This window comes from Drosophila guanche, unplaced genomic scaffold (assembly GCF_900245975.1).
Source record: "Drosophila guanche unplaced genomic scaffold, DGUA_6, whole genome shotgun sequence".
Classification (NCBI taxonomy): Eukaryota; Metazoa; Arthropoda; class Insecta; order Diptera; family Drosophilidae; genus Drosophila; species Drosophila guanche.
This window is the reverse complement of record NW_022995749.1, coordinates 6,713,370-6,736,589: the sequence shown is the minus strand read 5'-3', so window position 1 is coordinate 6,736,589 and position 23,220 is coordinate 6,713,370. Positions and strand designations below refer to the sequence as shown.

At 40.1% G+C, this 23,220-nt stretch overlaps 1 protein-coding gene across 7 annotated transcripts in view; it reads right to left on the bottom strand.

Annotated features, from left to right (window-relative positions):
* Window positions 1–18,169, bottom strand: part of LOC117585606 (CUGBP Elav-like family member 6) — a 100,051-nt gene extending 81,882 nt beyond the window's left edge. For 4 of the 7 annotated variants that reach the window (XM_034275156.1, XM_034275153.1, XM_034275157.1 and 1 more), the window contains exons 1-2: window positions 15,885–15,982; window positions 14,371–14,906 (exon numbers count right to left, since the gene is read on the bottom strand). In XM_034275156.1, coding sequence (XP_034131047.1) covers window positions 14,371–14,477 — 107 coding nt within the window. In that variant the 5' untranslated portion in view covers window positions 14,478–14,906; window positions 15,885–15,982. Of the gene's footprint in view, window positions 1–14,370; window positions 14,907–15,884; window positions 15,983–17,908 lie in introns of those variants that run through there. The other 3 variants (XM_034275154.1, XM_034275159.1, XM_034275155.1) reach the window with 3 other exon arrangements.
* Window positions 18,170–23,220: the final 5,051 nt, after the last annotated feature.

Here is a 23,220-nt window from a genome sequence, read left to right as displayed (position 1 = left end):
ACCCAAAGCCAGAGCCAAGTCGAGTCAAGCCCAAGCCCAAGCGAAGCCAAGAGCTGAGCCAACAATTCGAGTTACCATTTTACTATGGACAAGCCAGCGAGCGACCGGAGATACAGATAAAGATCAACTCCAACGCTGTGGCACAGACAGCAACAGCAACAGCCACAATGGCAGTGGCAACCAGAGCCAACCCAACGGACACGTTTTGTGGCACAGCCGGCAAAACAAAGCCAAAGCCAAAAGCAGCAGCAGCAGAAAACGGTGTCAAAACTGTTGGATACCCTTCAAAAGAGTGTGAAATTTGGGTATTATTTTAATTGAATTTAATTGATTAGTCCTTACTTTTCCATCGAAAAGTAATCTTATAATTCTGCTCTCTGTAGGTTACAAACTTCGTCTAAAGGCCAACCCAACCCTCTCTTGTAATGGGTATTTGAAAAGTAGAAGTAGACTGGCGGCGGCAAATAGCAGCAAGCCAGAAACCTGAAATTGTAACGCAATCAATGCGAAAAGACGGGGGGGGGGGGGGGCTTCGGCACGCCCCCCCATTCGACAACGACTGAGCGCCGCTGAAAAATGAAATGAAAATCAACACAGCTGTGGCTGCACTCCACTCACACACACACACAGTGAAAGGACAGGCAAAAGGACTGGGCTCTGGGGTCAGATGTGGTTTGGGGCCACCATTCGGTTATAAGTTGGAGACGGGTTCTCCCTCAGTAGTATTTTTTTTTTTTTGTCTGTATTTTCAAGCTCTTTTTTTTTGTTTTTTGCTAGATTACCGCACGCAGTTGCCGGATTACATTTTATTCACACTCAGCGAAGAGTTGAGTGGGTGTGGACAGAGGTTTAAGAGGAAGTTTGGGATGGGGCCGCAACTGTCGATATGTCGGAAATTGTCAAAGCAAAAGGATAGCGAGACAGCGAGACAGCAATGGCGCGCAGCGTAATTTCGCATGAAAATGTTTTTACGAGAAAGAGAAAGGTAGATGCAATAGATAGGGTAAGCGAGAGAGAGAGAGGTGACTGTATAGAGGCAGACAAAATGTTAAAGGTGCGAGAGCAGGCTAACAGAAAGAACATCCTTTGACCTATTAAAATTTGTATACTCTGACATTCAGGCGGCCTCTCCAGGGACTTAGAGGATTTAGGCTTCAAGGAGACGTTCACTTCAGTAGACCTGTAGCTGGATTTAGAGCAAAATGCAATCTCTATTTGGCATAAATGTATTTTTTGAGCTTTAAATCGATGCGCTTTTGTTTGTATGGTAAATCATGAATCATGAGGCACCTTTTACATTATGCAATAAAACCCTTTTCGCACGGTATACGATTATAATTAAATGTCTGTCGTTAATCTGTTGGCAATCTCTCTTGTTAATTACAACTAGCCGGAACTCAATTGTTAAAGCGATTGAAATGAATAAAGTGCTTTTGCGTCAATCACCTGAGATGAGAGACTTTTCCACATTTAAGTACCATTTGCCAGCATTTTCCTTTCGCTGCATGTTATAACAATACATTTTTGCATTTAATTTTCATTCAGGATCATTGCATGGCCATCAAATAAACCTTCGTTAAGCCCAAAAAGGTTGCATCAACCACACAGAAAGGTATGGGAACAACTAAAAAGATACACACGAGTGGGCATGTATGTATGTATGCTTCTAATATACATACATGTAGTATGTATGTATGTATGAATTTATGTAGAAGGCACACAGCCGCTGTCCCTGTGCCTTTGCTTTTCACGCTAGGCCTATTTTTGTGGCAATTTTTCTTTTGGTTCTTACCAATTTCTTTGTTTATGGCCTCAACACGTGTTTCCATTTCAGCCTCCAGGGAGGTGCTCTGGCGGAGTCTAGAGCAGCTCTCACTCGCTTTATGTCTATGTTAATGAAATGGTAATGGGTTCTGGGCTGTGCTCTGCCTACCACTGACTCTTCCCAACGAGCTCCCAAGATAATTAAAGTCAAGCCACCAGCCGCCCGATTGTGGATTGCCGATTGTCATTTGCCTTCTCCTCTAGCGACCAAAATGAAGGTCGTTGACTGTCCGGCCGAACTCCACTTACAGCAACAGAGCAGGCGGAGCTCAACTCCACTCCACACTCAAGAAAGCATCAAATTTTGATTAGAATAAATCTCATGGGCCAGAACAAACAAATAAACGTTGATTGTTTAATCTACAATTGCTTGGGCAGCACTGAAATTGGATATTCCCATGGTATATCTTTGTTTACTGGGGCGGGGCAGTATTCACAGTAAATCAAGAAATGCAGGAAAAAACCATTTGTTTAGGTCTGAGAAATGTTAAGAATGTGCCATCAGCGGAAGGTATCAAAAATGAATATGTAAAATGATCAAAAATGTATGGAAACAATTTGCTTTGCTTTTCCATAGCTAAACGGACACTAAACAGACTTCAAGAAGGCCCTTCCAGGCTTCATTCGACAAAAGAAATGCAATTGCTTTATCCACAAATTCCCACACAGAAAGCCTTCACTCCATTGTTCTGCACAGACGCCCAACTCTCTTTTCCATGCCGTTAATTAAACATTATTTTTGTGGGCTAATAAGACACGAGAGCCTGCTCCATTCACGAACTGGATTATTCCCACTTTCACGTGAAAATAACCGAAAAAGCAATCCTGCAACGAAACGAGTTGCCGAGTTGTGGCAATTATGTGAAAGTGAAGCCCATACGTTGTTCCGTTTTTCCATTTTCCTTTTTGAACAGCTTAAATGTTTCGAGTTTCAATCAAATTAGCAGCCGCATGCGAGACAACCAAGCGGCAACAGATGATTGTCATCAATTATGAGAAATATGAAATATTTGTATCTGCAGGGGAATTATCATCGGCAGCAAACGTCCAGCTGCAGCACCTGCTGCAGAATTGTCAAATGGCCTGCCAATTTCTGAATTGGAGCCGAACTAATTGCATTTGCCATTTGCATTCGACATCTTGTTGGCCAGCCTATGCGCTATAAGATGGCAAAATCGTTTTGATTCTTGGGCAATATTTATTCAGTGCAGGGCCCTGCCAGTGGTGCAAGAAGCATTCAATAAAATAAAATTCTGTTTCACACTCGCTGCCTCATAAATCCAATGCCGTTCAAGCGAAACAAATAAGACAAAAATCAACCAACACAAAGCCAATCGAAAAACGCTCTCATTTCAAGAGTCTTTTGGTCTCCCAAGTTCTTTTGTTTTTTTTCTTTTTTTTCCTTTTCGAATTCGAAGGGAAACTGAAAACTGGTTTTGGCAGCGCCCCCACAACTCCCCCGTTCCCCCTACCCAAGCTCTCTCTCTCTCTCTCTCTCTCTCTATTCTTTCTGCATTTGTTGGGTTTATGTATTTTTTTTTTTTTGGTCTCTCTGCTTTTCAGTTGAGTGGCGACGACGATTGCATAAGATTGGTATTGGCAAAAAGATTCTCCATTATGAGGAGTGGATTCCTTTCCTCGATTGATTTTCCACAGAACTCCCAGCGATTGCTGCACATTTTGACCAGATTTGATGGATGTTTTGTAGCTGTCTATCAAACGATTTGGCATCGTTTGTTAGCTCAGGATGGAATGTCACAATTGATTCGTTTCGTTTGGATTCAAAGATTATTTTGATAACAATCAATATGGATTACGATTCGCTAGAGTTTTGTATGCATTTTTGTTGGTTAATATTTCCGGAAGATTTAATCTGTTGCTGACTTTTCATGTTTGTATTCCCATTAGTCTTGAATTTTTCATGAAAATTACTCTCTCCAAATTCAGTTGAATTTACATAAAAACCTTCGTGAAGCAACCGGGATTGCCCAATGATAAATATAAACACAACATCATACTATAAACTTGAGAAAAACAGCTCTGCACGTATTTCTTTTTCTTAAACTGATGCCGGAAATGCGACAAAAACAAAAACATAAACATAAACCACCAACCAACCAGCAGCAACAGAAAAATATCACCAGCAACATCTCGGGGTTTGTCACTTATTTATGCATCCGGTTGACAGCCACCAACAAAAAAAAATATATATATTATAACACGCTACAAGATACAGAGATAATGGTGGCTGAGCTGAGATTTTCGCCCCGAAAGTTTAAGTGAAAATTGTCCAAATATTTGCATACAATTTGCAAGGAGAAATAAAAGAAAATTGTCAAATTTTGTGATTTTTGCATACATTTTGGCACATCTTTGATGAAATACTTTATACAATTATTTAGTTAAATTCAAAGTAACGTTTTCTGATCTTTTAAGCCTGCAAAACTTGGGATTTCGTTTGATTTATGGCAAAAGGGAAAAGCCAATTGAAATGTCATCTTAGGTGCAAGACGTTTTTCTCTTTCTTAAGAGTTTTTCCCAACCATAATTATGCCAACAGAATTCCCACACTGAATGCAGTTTACATATTTGCAGACAAGAATCGCAAATGTACGAATAGAACGGAACATTTTGCAACTGTCATGCAAAAGGGCGACACGACACGGTACGACATGCAGTCGGCAGTCGGCAGACAGGCAGACAGGGCGGCTAAAAGTTTATCCATCTCACAGATACACATGGGCACATCACATCCGATTGTGGTGGGCCCCACAAAGATCTGGGCATTTGTGTGGCTTCTACTGGCATTGCATGTTTCACAATTTTACGGCTATTTAGATACTCAAATTGTGCAAAAAAGGAGAAGGTTTCACTTCCAGCCATGTTGCTTCTGCTTCTGCCACAAGTATCTGCTGCTATTGTTGTTTGCCCAAAAAGAAATTGAGTTCGCTTCTTTGATAGTTCTATTGAGCTTGGTTCCGTGATATTTGATTACAAATTATCTACAAAATGAAAAGAATTCCGCTGGGACTCCTGGGCGGCTTGCATTTGACATGCCAACAACGTCAACTCTTTTTTAGTGTTTTGTGTTCTGTGGCCCACAAATTGAACAAGAAATGTCAATTTAGCGTCTCTTTTGGTTGATTTTTTATCTATTCTGCTATTGGCCCTGTGTGCTGTTTGTGGCCTAATCGTTGTGCTTCGTTGTGAGCGATATGCTGTCATTTTAGGCAGATAAATGATGTTTGGTCAGGTCATAGAAGGACTCTAAAATTGATCTTGATACCATTTCGTTGCTTCCAATCAAAAATTCCACCCTAAAATCGATGGCAGTTCTTGAAACGAAAACGAAATCAAATTTATCATCATCAAAATAATTGCAGTCATGCATCCATCAGAGACACAAACACGGGCAGCAGCGCGCTGGCGGCTAGCGGCTGTGCATCAAAGAGCCCAAAAACCATTACGGCTAGCAAATAGATCTATATAAAAGCAAAGCCAAAAACAAAGTACGTAAAATGCCATAAAAATGTTGTGGCAATTGCAGCACAACTTTTAGCACCAAATTCAAGGCATTCGAAAGTTGAAGCGCAAATTAAAAGCAACAAAAATGTAGGTGACAAATGGAAAATGGACAAAAATGTTTGCCAAAAAATTAACAATTTAAATTTGTATGTATAAATAGTGCCTCAGCCAAGCGATCGATAAAAGTTAAGACTTTGTGTGGAGAAAAAGATTTCTACTTTGGGTAGAGTAGATCTCTGACCGCAGACCGACAGGGAGAAACCTCTGAAACCGGTCTGGAACATTGAGATATTTCTAAGCGCAATTATAAGTTTTCTCTGCGGCATCTAGAATTCAATGCAGTTCGGTATCTAATGTCTACACACAAACAAACGGGGTCACAGCACACCCATGTGCCCGGCCATACGAAATAATAATGCCTTGCCTTGCCTTGCCAGGCCCTGCCCTTCCTTCCATCGATGTCTGAGAAATGCCAATCAATTGATTTCATTGTCTTCAATTTATAAACCATCGATAATATAAATTCCAACATCCATCCGCAGCAGCAGGCGAACCCGCTTTGAGTTATGATAAATAAATATCCATATATCTACACAATGTACGTATATTATATATAGAAACTGGAAACATGTAGATATATTTCTGTGCGCACTCATGTAACCGATAGATACGCATGCCAATAAGCAAGATACTGTCATACAGCACATACATCACACTGCTCGGATACTGTACACTCGGAGAAAAAATAACTGAGGAGAGAGGATTTACATTTAAAAATGTACACAATTTAATTTTTTATATTAATATTGAAATTAATTTATTTCTATTTTTATTCCCTTTTTTTCTTGTCCATTTTTCTCTGAGTGTAAGTTTTGACATGAATTATTGGAAAGTGTTCTGTCACAGATTTCCCCTCGATATGGGAGGGGACTACAACATATCAGGAAATGCAAAAACTAGTTTATTTCTGCAAACCACAGAGTTTATAGTCAAGAACTTCAGAGTTCTGCATCTTAAGGTACATACTGCTGATTTCATTGCTGATTTTTACATTATTTTCGTATCCGCATACGGAATTATTATAATCGTTAATCCTCTGTAACCTTAAAAAACTTCTCTGCCTCGTTTCCATCTCTGTGAAAAACTTCCACAACAACTTGGCTCTCCAGTTACTCAATAAATAACATTTTCTTGGAGCAGTTTTGCTGAAAACTTTATCCCAAGCAGCTACAGCCATGTCTTGACTTGACTTTCTTTTTTTTTTTTATGGCAGCTAATTTTAAATAATTGTTTGGCATTAGCCCGTAAACCAGGCTAACAAAGAGGTTCCCGTACGGGGCTAACCAGCAGCTTGTTCAGGCGAAAGCACACGCCCCCAACAAGAGACGTTCCGACTCCCCCGACTCCACTGTGTCGCGGGTTCCCGTCGCACTTTAATTGGCATATCAGGCCATGGGTAGTAGCAAACCATTTTGTTACTTGTATACTCTTTTTTCTGCTTCTCTTCTATAAGCATTTTGTTAGGCCAACTCGTGGCCGGCTTTCTTGGCCGCCAACAACACAACAATGAACTCTCAAAGGCAGGCGGCAGCGCAAAAATGTACAACAATTGAAGTTGTGGCTGGGCGAGAGGTTAATGAACTAAATGCGCAATGGGCCACCAAACTTATTCAGCTACCACAAAAAGCTGCTCTTAATGAGACGCTCATTACTTCTTTCTTAAGAGAGAGTTATGCGGGGGGGTACTGATTGCCCTCAAATACAGATATTGTGTATCCTATATAGGGGCAATTTCGTTCGAAAGATGTCTTCATTTCCCCTTTTAAACATTTAATTTCTTTGCTCTGCAGCTGAAATATTTTACACAATTTATGCAGAGTATTTCAACAATTAAAGCGTTCAATTTTTTGTTTGGCACATTACAAAAATATTAAAAATATTTCGTGTCGCTAAATTTTGTGCTCACAAAACAAAAAATTACTCAACAAAATTGACAGCAACATGCGGTGGGCCGACAAATACAACTAGTTGTAGGATTGACCCAGATCAGAAAAAGCACAGAAAATATGAGCGCGATTGGAAAATGGGGAAATTGATTGTAATTGATCAAGAAAATGTGGAATAAATATCCAAGGCATGTGTGTGTGCTAGATTCAATTCAAAAGGAATACTCCTATGCCGTGGGAATGAGTGACAGATGTTGTGGTTGGGCGACCATCAAGGTAAGAAATCTCAAAATAATTGCTCTTAATATATGGATGGGAGGGTAGGGTAAATTATGAGCGTGCTACATTATCAACAAAGTGTATTTCCATCTCCTTAAATATTTTTATATTTTATTTATTTTTCGACTTTTTTAAATATATTTCAACATTTTCTTTTTATTTGTTTTCTTTTATTTTTCTTTAATTTTGTATTTATTCCCACAATTTCATTTTCGTTTCGGTTCCGCACTGCCTCGCTCTGGCGCTAGAAATCTTGAGAATGTCATGCACTCGCATTTTTTTCTATGCAATTTTTCATTTCAAAGGGAAAGCCACCCCAACCGGCCGCCCTGCCCGCCCGTTTCCCTTCGTGCTATGTGCATAATTTAATGCGGCCCTGCACTTGAGAAAGTGCATTTTCCCTCCATTCATATGGCAAATAACAGGCAAGAGAAGAATTTTCAGCAGCCCAAGTAATACATACAAGAATTTACATATGGATTTCCTTGAGGCAACTTCTTGTATGGACTGTAATTGAGTGTGGCAGTAGAAAGCAGTAGAAAAAATTCATATGTACATGCAATATGAAGGTTGTATGTAGCTGAAATCAAATCAAAGTTGTGACAGTATTATGGGCTTTATGTGTGGGGGAATGGTTGATATCCATCAAATCACATGCAACTCATTAGCCATTTAAATGTTGATAACAAACGCCAACAATTGATATGTTTATTGGAAAAGCTCTCACACACACACACACATGCACAAGCGAATGCACTATCTGTGTATCCGCATCTCTAATCTTGGCTAAAGTATTTTGCGAGCAAACGATCCCGGGGTCTGAGTTGGCTTTTCAATGAAACTGAAAAAAAAAAACCACACACACACGCAGTTCGACTCCACAGCCTCCCCAAGCCACGCCACTCACCCCCTCATTTTCTGGATTGCAATTCGTGCAAATAATTGAAATACGCCCACATTACGCCATCCCACAATCATGGTAGAGGCAGGAAAAATTCTCAAAAGTTGCCGACCGCATATAGGAAAATGCTGCCACAGTGCCAGCCACCGCCGCCGCCGCTTGACAGTAAGAGCAGACTCGGCAACTTTTACAATTTTAGCTGCAGCAAAATACAAACTACAAAAAAAAACCCGCACACACACTTGGAGGAAAGGCATCCAGCTTGGGGCTGTGAGGCTTTGGAATACCCTTGAAGATCCCAACGTTCCAATGGAAGCTGCTGATATGTACAGTACCTCGCAGAAAGGAAATATGTAACTTTATTTGGCCCACTTGGGTATTAAGATTTTAATGCAATTTGACAGATATGAGGATCATAAACAGCTAAATTTGTTATATCTTAGAAACACCAAAACTGAATCGTAAGTTCATGAGCTGTGCTTGTCAGTTGATACTAACAGAATAATAGAAATGCAAACATAGAAAATCAAACATGAATGCACATGTCCACTACCTCCTTGCACTTTTTGTTTCATTTTATTCTTATACTTTTTACCCCTCTCGAGTGCTGTGAGCAAGGCAGTGTCTTATCTCTCGATCTTTATGTGAGCGGCGAGCTTTGCTGCTCACACTCTACTCTCCCAATTGCTTCACTCCACTCTTCTCTCAGCAACAACAACAACAACAACAACCACAACAGCAAGCAATGCGTGCGCGCGCAGCGGAGTTTTGCCTTTTGTTTTGGTTTTCTATCCCCCCCCTCTGATCGTGACAAACATCGCTGCTGCTCGCGTGCATTTGCTTACACTTCCAATTACTATGAACGTTGAAATGCTCTGTATCGCGTCAATCAATTTCGTCACTGTTTATTAGTCACAACAACAATGAGCTACCGACTAGATATGGCCTTTGTTCTGCTCTGGAATGCTATCTTCTATGCCTTACAAACCACTGCTAATAATCATAATACCCTCAACTTAAAGGGTACACAGTGTATATGCAAGAGTGCCTTCCCCCTTACTCACTCACATTAAGAGCAAAACTATGCATGCACAATTTTATATGGAATCTATGCTGTGAACTAGAGTAAAGTTTAGAGCAGCAGAGCAGAAGAGCAGCTGTTGCCACACACATTTCATGTTGAAAATGCAACTCAATTGAAACGAAACTTCAACTACATTTGCCACACATGAGTATTTGAATAATTGAACATTATCGAAATAATGAGTTAACTCTCAGAAAACTCAACCGCAGACCCAGGGGCTGAAACTGACACTCGAAAAACACGCAGCAACCAGACCCGAATCAAGTCAAACATTTTTGCTGTATCCAGAGAAACAATCTGTAAATGAACAGTGTACATTGTAAGTACATATCTATGCTCTGTAAAAGTCAAAGAACTTTTAAGCTGCCTTTCTGTTGAGCAAAACTTTTACCAGCAATTTTTGTGTTTTTGTTTGTTTTTTTTTGCTATTACTTTTTGGCATGTCATGCCCAATCTAAATGAGAGATGAGTTGTCCGTTTGTCCAATTTGTAGGCTGCCTGGTCAATTTCGTTGCTAGCGGACATTCAAAAGGCCAGGCACAACGATAGAACATGTGAGAACAATTGAGTCCGCCGACTTACGGTTATAACACGCACCTTTGCTGTGTGTGTTTGGTAGACAAATGAGATACGGTTGGGTGGTTGGATAATGGTAAACCACTCAAGGAATTAGCACAAAGTTGGTTGAGCAAAGGTTTTCTCCAGTAGGTTTGGTGTTTATTGAGAGTAAAAGTTGTTTAATAAGCTTTAAAGTAACTGTAACATTTCAGAACATTCCACCAAAGAACTACCTAAAACCATCACGGGTATACCTAAAATTGTACTTTAAAGCGTTCGAATATCCAACAGAGAGCATAAAAAAGAGAAACCTTGAACAAAAAAGTTGCGCCAAGCAATTTACAATGATAAATTATATCCCGCAAAAACAATAGGAGAGAAAGAACGAACCCAAATTAGAAATTTTCTACCCCAAAGCCCCACACCGCCAACAAGATTTAATCAACTTAAGTAAGTAGTCAAAGTGAGAGCTCTCGGATTCGCAGTTAAATAAAAGTCTTATGTGGGTGGGCGGTGCTCCACTATCGGTGCTGGTGCTGGGGCTGGTGCTACCTTAATAAGAAAGAACGAACGAACAGCCGTTGTAGCTGTCACTCAAAAACGCCTCGGCACACACCGCACCAACATCGGCAGTCTGAGTGAGAGAGAATTCTTATGAATAATCGCACAGCCAGCAGACAGCAGGCAGCATTAGATGTAGAAATTCAATGTACAAAACTTGCCAAAAAGTACAAAAAGAAAGAAATATTTGAAATACGCCAACTAGCAAGAGAATGAAAAGTAAAATGTTGTAGGTACCCCACATCTTAATAACCCAGAGACACAGAAAGGGTTGCGAGAGGATTGGATAGAGGTTTTCATTTCTATTTCTCAGCATTTCACAGCATAAAATTGTGAATATTCCAAGCATCTGAAGTAGGAAGGAAGGTCGCTCAAGTTACCTGACTGGCGAACGACCGACCGGGCGACCGACCACGTATGTCAGCTTATTTCAAGATAAAGATACAAATTACATGGCCAGAAGTGGGGAGGGGGGGCAGTGGGGGGATAGGAGACAGGAGACAGGAGACCCGGTGTTCGCCTCGATTAATATGCAAGCAGTGCAGCAAATAAGATATATATAATTGCTGTCTGATGCTTATTTATCCGTCTGTCTGCTGCATAAACAAGTGACTCGAATGATCGACTTGGGGCTTGACTAATTAAGGCGGAACCTCTGAGCCGTACGTTTTCGTTCAATGACAGCTCCTCCACACAGTGGGGTAAGGCAGGGCAGCATAAGCGAGAGAGAGAGAGAGAGAGCTACAATAGTGGGAATTAGTTGGAAATCAGCTGTGTTCAGTGGCTTAAAATATATTTGATTGTGTGAAAAAATTCCATTATCGCACATTTAGAATGAAAAATCATGAAATTTCCGATAATATTACAAAATCTTCCATCTAAACCTCGAATTTGTCAAACTCTGCACTTTTATTTGACAGCATTTTGAGTATTCTCTTCAATCATCACATATTTCATAGCATTTTTTTATTCCATCGTAAAGTGCTCAGAGATCCCCAGATCCCCCATTTGGGAAGCTCAACTATGCATAGGATATGGCCCAAAAATAATTAAGTTAACAATTTGGCTAATTACGACTGCACTAAATGCATTTGAGCCAACGCACAATTAACCCAGAAGAAACCCAGGCAAGAAACGAGAGGCACACCAGCCAAGAATTCAAATATTTTTCAATGCCTCACATTACAGTGCGGACTGGCAGCAGTGAAAAACAAAAACACGAACCAAAGACGCTGCCAAATGTGGAGGCAAAAGAAAATGATTTGCTTGCTAAGGAATAAAAACAAGAGAGATATACTGAACTTAAGTGAAATGAGATGAGAATTTGGTTTTGTTTCTATTTCTATGGGAGACGATTTTGGTTGCACTGTTTCCTCCTCCTCCTGCTGCTGCTGCTTCTGGTCTGCTATTTGTTTGGCCTGTCACTGTGTCAAACTCTGAAAATGTGGCGACGATGTCTGTTTATTTAGCACGTCTTTGGGTCTAGCGTCTGTTTCTCCCACGAATCCCACATCCCTCAGTCACATCTGCCAGCGACGGCATCAGAGCATCGAAAAATCATCATCATCGTCAGCTTTAGTGCAAGTTCAGTTCGCCCCAGGCCCAGGAGCACCGTTTTCTCAGTATCTGGCTGTGGACACTCTTTTCAGAGGGTACTGCGACTTTGGTAAGAGTTTTGTAGCGTTTTGGAATCAAATACAAATATGTAGTTTTATGTGGTTGCATTGCTAAACTTCAGTCGGTATTTCTATTTATATTTCCATCTTCTAATAATCAAATTATATCAGAGTTTTCCCATCTTTATAACCGCATTTAAGGGCATAGAAAATTCGTGTCCCAAACGAAATATTTCATGTACTTTTTCCATCTTATTTTTTTGGTATTTATAACTGAAACATGCCTTTGTTGTCATTTATTACTGTCACTTTAAATCCAATCAACGCTTAGTCAATGCTCTCGAGCATCGATGAGAGATTTTCGTTTTGGCTTCTTCCTATGTATTTTTTTTCTTCAGCTTTTCTGCGTTTCCGCAACGAGTTGATTTTTTTTTTTTTGGGTTCTACGTCAAGTGTCATGATGATAATTTTGTTTTTTTTTTTGGTGTGTTTCTGAATCTTTTTTTGGACTATTTTGTTATTTAAAAATAAGTTGTTATTCCCAGTAATGCGATATTTGACGCAGCGGACAGACAATGCCTTATGTAAGGTCTTTCGAGGTCTTTTGGTGGTTCCATTTGAATGTCAAGTTAGTGGATTTTTTATGGATAAATACATGAATAAAGATAGCTTGGATTCCAAAGCCAACAATGCCTCTGATAGTGTTTTTCATGTATCCGTCACATTTTTGTTTTATAGTTTAATTTAAAGCCTGCCCAAAGTATGCAACACGCGAAAAGAAAAACAATTATTAAACAATAAATAAAATGCTAATTGGTAAGGCAAACGTTAAAGAAACGAACAAAATAAACAAAAAACAATCAAAATAAAAGCCGAAACTCTTAATTGCATGGCGCCAGACGATCGTTATTTAATATCAAGAGTAAAGCAAGTCCCAATGTAGGTTCCGTATAGACCCAAATATGGTTTGCTCTCACTTTTTCTGGGCACTTTTCTGGAATGGTTTATTATGGTACCCGTCACTTGAGGCAAATGCAGGGCATTAATAATCTTACGGAAAGCCTACAATCATTTATTATAGAGGCCTACAATTTTACAGCACTTGGGGCATATAATGGGGAAATATTATGCAAATTGCATGCTTGTAGAATGTCAATTTATATTAATTTGTTTGCGTATACGCCGGATAAGAATAAAATAGTGTGCAGTGCTCTATGGATTCATTTGACATTTCTCTTATTTATGTTGGTTTTCATCAAGATTCTCTCAGAGATTTGCCTTGCAAAATTATGCTCTTTGAAATCCAAAGTCAACCTTATTCCCACACCGGTCCAGTCGAGGTTTCCCCAGTAAAAGACTGTAAAGACAGTAAACCTCGCCCTCAATCTCCTCTAATAAATGAATGCAATTTACGAACAGCAACTTATAAAAATTATAGGTTAGCACGGTTTCAACCGCCCCACGCCCAGACACAAACACAAACACAAACACAGAGACTGAAACTGAAACTGAGAAACTGAGAACTCCGCTGAGTGGCTGATGAAAAATTTAAAACGCAGCCAAAGAGCAAAACAATTTTCATAAATATGCCACTGAGGAAAAGTTGTGCGGGAAGAAGGCGACGGACAGGACCGGGCAAAGGCCCATGAAAAGCAAATGCCAACACCTTGGCTTAGTCGGTACTTGGGAGTGTGGGATAAGTGATACTCTCTAAAGGATTGAGCACTGAGTTGGGTATACAAAAATCGTTTTAAGAAGGAAAATAGCAAGTGTAGGAAATTCCACTTCTTCATTATATTTTTATTTGCTAAATCCACACTATTGTTTTCCTGTTACATACAGCCTCTTGAATTAAACATACCCTTTTACGTAAGTAATGGGCATATGAAACCTCAAAGCGCATTAACGCCTTTAATGGCCTTGAGACGGGCATCAACAACATGCAGAGAGAGAGAGAGAGAGTTCTTATTTTTATGCTATCCAGCTTCCCCGCTCCACACTCTTAGTGCTTTAAACAGAGAGTGGGTGGAGCGTGGAGCGTGCGGAGATAAAGAGGCAAAAGGGCTGCCAACTTACCTTAAATTTGGCACAGCTGCCGCTGCTGCTGCTGCCGCCTGGAGTGGCGGCGGCACATTGTATGGAAATGGCAACTTGGCCGCAACCGCTGGATTCTCAAAGAGCATACTTCTGCCGGCACTGCTGCTGCTGCTTGGGGGGTGGTGGTGTTGAAGCTGATGCTGGTACTGGATAGTACTCCCGCTGGTGGTGGATGTGCCGCTGGGGGGGTTGATGCTGGAGTTGGCGCTGCCAAAGGCGACGTTGTAGTAAATTTTGCTGCTTTTTATTTATCCCAACGCACGCCGAAAGAAAAATCACTCGAATCGTAATCACTTTTTTTTTTTTTGTAGCTTTCGTTCTTTTCTCTTCTTGCTCTCTCACTTTCTTTGTTGACGTTTGGCTTCAACTATTTATGCAAGAATATTCACAACTTTTGTTTTATTTATGCGCACTGGTTTCTGCTTTTGTTTAAGTTATGCTCATTTTTAACACACCAACAATTTTAGCAATCTGTGTTTCTCTTTTGAAGAATTGCTGTCAACGTTTGGTTATTTCTATAAGATAAAGATTGGAATTGTTATAAATTATTATGAAATTATGCCAAAAAGTAATAACTTGATTGTTTTATATATGTATTTTGAATTGAATTTAATTTTCAACGTAATTTATTAGACACATTTAAAGTCATTAAACGAATTGAAAGATATTTATTAGATTTATTATAAGATTAAAATAGAGCTGGCCTTAGAAATGTTCCTATAATTTGTATGGCAATTATTTCTTTTCAAATTTCTTATGATTATTTCTCTTATTAATATTTTTGTTACTTTGGTATTTTTAGTGTTATTCTTGGTATTATTTGCTTGCCATTTGCTGGCCCCCTTCCTTTTGTTTTCTGTTGTTGTTTCTGTTTGGTTTTAATTTTGTATCTTCTTTTATGCTTTTACTTTCATTCTTCTTTGCTTTGCGTTTGCTTGTCTTTCTTTGGTGCTTGTTGTTTTTGTTCCGCTCTCAATGTTGAATGGCTTTTGGCATTGATTGCCGGCTTTTTCAACACATACACACACACACGCACGCACAGGCACACACCACACAGACCGCGTCTGATGCCGCTTCTCGTTTGCTCTTCTGCTCTAAAAATGGTGATAAAATGTAGCTGCTTTTGCTTCGGTCGTTGCTGGAATTGCGGTTTCATCAAAATTCACATACAGCTTTTAATTCAAATCGTATGAAGCAGCCAAATACAAAAAAAATAGCACTTGAGTTCGGTTAGTTTTTATGGGGGGAATACTAGTATCTCTGTGCCCGGTTTTTGTATTAATTTTTTATAAACTAAATCGATTTGCCCGTTGCCCAAAATGCACACGCATTAAACATACAAGCAAGCACATAAGACGCACAACAACAGTTTTTGCGACGTCATTGAATTCGCCGCAGTTGTATGGATATGCCCCTGCACGTCTGTATGTACAGCTTCACCATCCAGTTGTTGAGTCACTCACCCACACACACACACACACACGCAAACACACTTTTATGCTTACAAGCTCAAAAGAAACGAAGCGATTACGGTTAGTCTGAACCACGACGAATCGATGACGAGAAAGGAATGTGCACGGACAAGGAAGTTTTTTGGAATGAAAGGCAAGGAGCGGCTGAGCGTCGGATGTCAGCCGCAAGAGAGCACTTCGCCGTGCTTCTGTCAATGAGAGAGACTGAGAGCTATCGTTCTCTCTCTCAGTCCCACACAAGGGGGACTAACAAGGTGACGTTGTCCGCTGTGCGAGGACCTAAAACGTATTCACCACGCTCAAAGAGACAGGCGCTAGAAAGGGATAGAGATAGTATTGCTCCGCGAAAGAGAATCCGCTGGCGAAGACGTCACCCTGTAAGTAAATTCACCTTGTGACAGCTTTGCTGATTGCAGGGTGGTAGTGGGGGTCCATTGGGTGCCTTCCTTGTATGCAACATGCGGCCATGTGCATCGTGAGTCAGTTAATGATGAAGGCACAGACACAGACACCCTACTGCTAGTCACCCCCGTCGTCTACCCCATAATCATTTCCGATGTGCAGTTTCATGCAGTTTCCCCCAAAACAATAGGCCTAAGCCCAGCCCCAGAGCGAGCGAGCACCGACCGACCGACCGTCTTTATAGTGCGCTTTGTTCTCCCCATTTACTTAGCTTTCTTTGTTTATCTTATTTTCTTTGCTCTGCTTTACTCTGCCTCTGCCTCTGCACGTATTTCTTTTAAAGCACAGCTCAAAGCTGTCGCTGTTTGTTGATTTTGATTGCTTTTAAAGTACGATTTCTTCTTTATATCTTGTGTAGATTTTTCCACAGTGCCTTATATTATTTGATTCACTCAAGGTAAAGGATTGTCTGCTCTTTTCTGATTGCCAAGTGCAAAATAATCTTCATCTTTTGTTTATCTGATTAAGAAATTTTTAATTTAATTGTCACATTTGATTTATTGCATGCACTCCCTAAGGTTTTTCAACGTTTTGATTTTGGGGCACGAGCAATTTTATTCGTTCTAGTTTCCATGAATTCTTTTTTCATTGCTGTTTCGATTCCCTAGAATACAATTGTACTCTAGCAATTCGCTATTTGGCCCACTCTATACGATGCCAGCGAATAGTAAATATCCAATTACCAAAAACATCATTTACTGAGAACAATTTTTGTTTCCTTCAAGTGTTCGGGTTCGTTTGCTTATCGCACATTGCGATGGAGTGGAGTGGAGTGGAGTGGAGGAGCAGAAAGCAACAAACACTGTAATTGATAAAATCGAACCAGACCGAGCGAGTGAGTCTCCAAGTACAAACAATACTCTCGTAATAATCATCAGGCAACCGCAAAAGTGTCTTTTGTTTTTCGGTTTTGCCTTCGGAATATCGAAAGTTGTTCTATTGGTTTGCGGTTTGATCTTATAGGGTTTCTTTTTGGCACTTTCGACATTGTCTCATCATTATTTGCTTCATTTTATTCGTATTTATTTCATTTTCATTATTATTTATCGCCACCCAAGTGGGTGTTTTTCCATTCAAATAAAATATTTTAGTCAACTTGTTAAGTTTATTTTCAATTTTGTTAGTCATCTCAAAACTCAAATCGAATTCGACTTGAGCTTCAAGATTCATTAGTTAAACATATCATTAGCTAATAAGCCATGAAAGTTGATATTAACTTTGATAATACATTGTGTTCGTGTGTGTGTTTTGTCTTAATAGCCATGAAATATTCATTTCGTTTTAGCAGTTTCCACTCCATTGAAACACAGCTGTAGTGCATTTCCTAAAAATCTGGATGTATGGCCACATGTGGGATGGATATACACGAGTAGAATTATTTGCATACGGTACGAGTAGTTTTAATTAATTTGCATGCCTCACAAAGCTGCATGCAATAACGAGCTGTTTTGTGGATGCGGTTGGTTAATTTTGTTAAACAATTTAACACGTAATTTAATTCAGTCGCTTCTCTCGGCCATCAACAAATAAAACACACATTATTCTCATTTTATAGGAAAATATTTCATTAAAATTTCTCCTACTTTGCTTTATGCTTGTTTTAATGCACGACAAACAAAATTTGGAATTTTGTTTGTTTTCAATTTGCCGCCAAACGTGGGCGGGCCGTGGGCCGTGGTATTCGCTTTCGGATCTGGAGTGCAGTCCCAGTCAAGACCCACAAACTCCGGCTTTAAATACAACAACACTCGGCACGGGCTCGGTACGACGAAACGACGCAGACGACGACGGGAGCACTATATGTTCCGCACGAGCGTGAAGTATACGTGAAACGTGAAGAGAGCGCGAACGTGAATTTGCTTCTGGTATAACTATAACGGTCAACGGCGGCGTGCACGCCTGACAGTTTCGAACAGTGTGGCCGCGGACTTTTCGATCAAATATACCGCCTCTCCCTTTTCAAATATACCGAAATATACCTCATAATATTTAAAGTATACCATAGATGCTGCTGAAAAATCTTAGCAACATTTGGCTGCCACCTCAAAAAGCTGGTTCGAAACCCACCACGATTTGGGAGAGCGAAAACTTATTATTGTGTATGAAAGATGTGATACCCTATTTTCTCTAATATCCCCAACAAGTGATATTAATAGATCGATAGAGCTTATTAAATTCTCCCTTATATACATGCATATTCCATATTAACTCAACCTCGACATCAAAATATCCATTGAAGTTGACAAAATACCCTAACCGGTCCGAAAGCCGTTCTCGCTTTTCTCTCTTCTCTCTCTTTGACTTTGCCTCTTACGCTCTCATTCGTTTGCGGCGAAAATAAAAACATGTGAAAACAGAGAGAGCGCAGCGAAATCGCTCAAAAAAAGCCGTTTTCAGTGAGAGCGGAGCGATTCTGTGGTCATCCCACTCGCACTCATGCCCAGCCTTACTTCCGGAGGAGCATTTGCTTTTGGAATTGGTTGTTTTTGTTGCTGCCTCTTGGTGGGGATAAAAATGAGCATCGCTTGGAGAGAATTTTCCTCGTTGGATAACGGGTGCTGGATGGTTGGTTGCTGTTGGTTTTCCAATTTTCGATTACTATTATATCCCAAAACCAATCCAGGTGCACATTCGCCTCTGACAGTGGTTATCTATTGAATTAATCATATCGGTTTGTGTCTAAAATGTAATCTAAGGTTAAATGTTAATTTAGGTATTCAAATTTCAATTTCAATCCAGTATAAGACTCTACGCTGAGCTTTGTCGCCGCCTGTTGCACCCACATCAATTACCATTTTTACACACCCTCGCAAATCAAAAATTTGCACAAATTAATTTTTTTGCAAAACTGCAGACTGAAAAGGAGGCTGGGACAGGGGCTTGGCTGTCTTAAAAACAACAACAGCGGCGGCGACAACCAACCAACGGCTTATTAGAAGGCCTAAAAACTTCAAAGGCAGACAAGACCCTCCTAAGCAGAGCCGCCGACACGGCGTGCTGTCGCATGTTTATACCCTGTAATCAGGGTGACAGAGGCTATGCTACAAACATATAATAGTTGACGGGGCAGGCCATTAGCTAAGTATATTTATTTTTAATTTATTGATTTGGTTTAAAGATTAATTCAACTCATGTAAATATCTATTAAAATTATTCTTAATTCTTATAAAATAAATCTGCATTTATTTTGTAGGGTATCCCAAATTAGCTACATCGACTTCTAATTACCGTTCTAATACTTATTTTGCTTTATTTCTTCATAATTTACAACAAAAGGCGGCGCGCAACAAGCGCAACGAGGTTTCTGCACCTGAACAGCTGACGGCAAAAAAAATGTTCGTTTTTGGTTGTGTTTCATTATTACCCGGTACTCGTAGAGTAAATTGGGTATATTGTATTTGTTCTCGAAAGTGGGTGTATATATGTATGTATGTACATATGTAACGCAGAGGAGGAAACGTTTCCGACCCCATTATTTATGTAGTCTACTTCGTAGACACTTGTCTTTAGACAAACAGTCAAGCTCAAGGGGAGTGTTGGCGGGATGTAGATGTACATATGTACATAGATGACAGAAGTTTTGAAAGTGGAGAGCTTCGGCACCGCCATTTTTATGAACACAGTCGTATATACTGAATACCGGGTATAAAAATTGTAACGCGTACTACGTCACCCAACGTTCCTCCTCGTTTTGTTTCAGTTTCTTTTCCTTTTTGTCGGAACACAAGAAACTTGTTTGCGGAGCCCGAAGCGAAAATATAGAAGAAGCAAATATATAACAATTGCACGAAGAACAGCACCGAAGAAGGCGTTAAGAAGGAGCGACGCACAGTGGGGCCTTCGGACATATCAACTTGCTAAAATATTGAAATTGAAATTTGATTACGGTGCTTATGTGCCAGTTTGCTGTGCATAAAATGATCAGCTTAAATATTTGTTGATCGATAAATAAAGCTTTTATTTTAAACAAAATCGCTTAAAAAAGTATTCATTTCGACGTTTGCCACCTCTTTCCGGCTGAGGCCTCACTGTGCCGACGCCGCGACTCTGAACCAGACAGGTCAAAGGAGCAGTTGTGCTATCCCGCTCCCACTCCCGCACCAAGTGCCACCCACCGCCACCCGCGCAGCTGCAATAAATTTGTCGGGCAAGCAAGCGTCTTCGATTAGTTTTGGAAATGGAAATGGTGGTGAGGGAGGAGACGAATACGAGAACGAACCATGAGAAGAATCAATGGGAGGAGCATGGTGAATGGTTAGAGATTAACGGAGAGAGAGAGAGAGAGAGAGAGCGCGTAAAGCGAAGAACGAAGAGCATTGGCCCATCATCGATGAATGTACACCACGCGATACATGAATAGGGAACACCTACATATACCTTAAAATTGTACTTGTCATCCATCTTCGCAAGCAGAATCTATTCCGCTTAATATTATTTGATCTGCTACACATAACTATCGAAACTTTCAACCACAATAATTTAAATGGTCTAATGGACTACATTTAGGGAAGGAACAATAAATAAATAAAAGCAAGTGACGCTTTGATTATGACTAATGATTTATCAGCGATGTATTTATATTTGTTAAAAAGATTGGAGTTGCTGACGCGCTGCTGTTGAATCATAAAAAAGGTTTTTCTATCGCTCTTTTTTATGACCTTTCATGCACTTCAATAAGCTACATTTGTATGGACAGATTCCATTTGATTTTTGATTTGTGATTCAATGTTTATGCGAGACCGATCAGAGGAAAATTGGTATGCACATAACATTTTGTGATTTTATATTTTCAATATAAAATGATTCTTCATGTAACACTTTTTTTTTTTTTTTGCCATATTCAAGTGTCGCTGAGTGTCGCTATATCATAGTATGTAACAGTCTGCATCTGATGTCCGCCGGGGTTTATTATTGTTCAAGGTAAGAATTTATAGCAAAGCGCGCAGTCAGCAAATTTGGGTCATAAAAGTAATTAGAGAAATCTGTGTTCTCCTGTTCGTATGGATTGGCACTGTGGGTGGATTTTAATTACCCGCCAGAAGTTCATGAAAGTGCCAAGAAGTTGCCCGAGCAGCCAGCTCATGGCCCTCCCAGCACCCCACACCAGCGGCTAATTGATTTAGTTCGCTCGCATTTTATTGATCAGCCAAAAGGAGTGAAAACAATGTATGGCCTGAAGCTGGAATGCCCTGAGGACCCATGTAATTGAGGGAAGGGCTGGGGGCTACTCCAGCAGTAATGGCCCAGTTGAGGCACAAGCGGTTATTGGCCTATTAATGAAACGGCCATAAAATTAAATCACGATTTATTAGAGAAAGTCCGTTTAGAGCGTGGCAATTGGTTATCTAAAATGAAATATTGATGGAAAGAATTTTGAGGGCTTGAAAATTCTAGAGGGAAAAGATTCGAAAAGATTTGAAAGGATGTTTTGGTAAGTAAATATTTATATTTTATCAACCAATTGCGGAAACTTCCTCTCATCTTAAGCAAGCAAATTAGTTAATAGTTTGCTTATGCGCCTTTTGGGTCATTAAAAATGCTCGTATGTTATATTTTTATAGCTATTACATGCTCCTCGCATCCAAAATAATGGGACTACAAATCTGTAGGTTAGTTCCACGTTCTAGCTGTTTGGTGTCAACGTTGATGTTCAGAGTTTTGTGAATTGTGCGCATAACAATTAGGCAGCCTAGGCTGCTTTTGCTACTGGGTGTGGTGCTGCCACTGGCACTGCCACTGGGCCTGAAACGGAGACTGCATGTATCCGATGTCGTAAAAATATCAGCAACACATGTTGCCTGCCTGCCTGCCTGCCGCTGACTTTGTGTGCCATGGCAGGAGTGGGGCAAAGGGGCTTTGGGTGGCGATGGCTGTCGTCTGCCAGGCCTGCCACGTCTGGTTAATGAGCACAGAGAATGAGAGAGAGAGAGAGAGAGAGAGAGAGGGAGAGAGAAAAAGGCAGAGGAAAGTACATGCACATAGCAGAGAGGGAGAAGGCAGGAGTAGGTCTCGAATTGATTGTTTCCCACTACGTTGTTCTCCACCAACGTTTTCTCTAATGATTTGATTATGTACAAATATTATGCAAAAAACATTTAAATTTTATTTTAAGAATTGAAAAACAATTATTTTTTTAAAGTTTCCAACAGTTATATAAAAGATCAAGTTTTTGGCTCATTTATAGAACATTTCTTTCAAAATTTTTAATACGAAACACTAAGAAAATATAACTACATTATTGACCAACAATTATTCATGTGGGGGTTTATGTTTATTGTTTATAAGTAAAGGTTAATAAGTGATTAAGTATGGTATAACGGTACAAGAATTAGATATCTGCGTCGTTCGTCGTCTGGTCTCGCACACAACCTTTTACGTCGGAGGTTGGATAGAAACTTCCTTCTCTCGCCGATCGGCTGTCCGCTCTCGCTCTCATCTCGCTCTCGTTCGTCTTCTCTTTTTGCGTTTGCTCTCTTGTTTGGAATTCGCAGTGACGCGAATTCGCCCTTGCTCGTTTTGGTGTTTTGTCTAGGGATCGCAATTGGCAAAACCCAGCCCACGTTCATATAGTTTCAGAACTTAAGTTGAGTTTTTGTAGCTTTTGGAATTAACATAGACATGGACTGAAATTGAGTGAGTAAAAGAATTATATTTTGCCCCTAGCCTTACTTTATTCATTCACCACAACATCAACTGCCAAGGGCAAGTGAATAATAAAAAGAAACTCAGTGTAAGGAAAAGCAAAAGTATTAACTAGCTACAAAAACTATCTTGCAACGAACTCTCTTAAGTATGCAATACCTTGTGCCACACATGCCACATGCTGTCTTTGATATTCATTTGCCTCGCTCCTCGCTCCTCGCTCCTCTATCCTCGCCCACCCAAGTGGATTGGT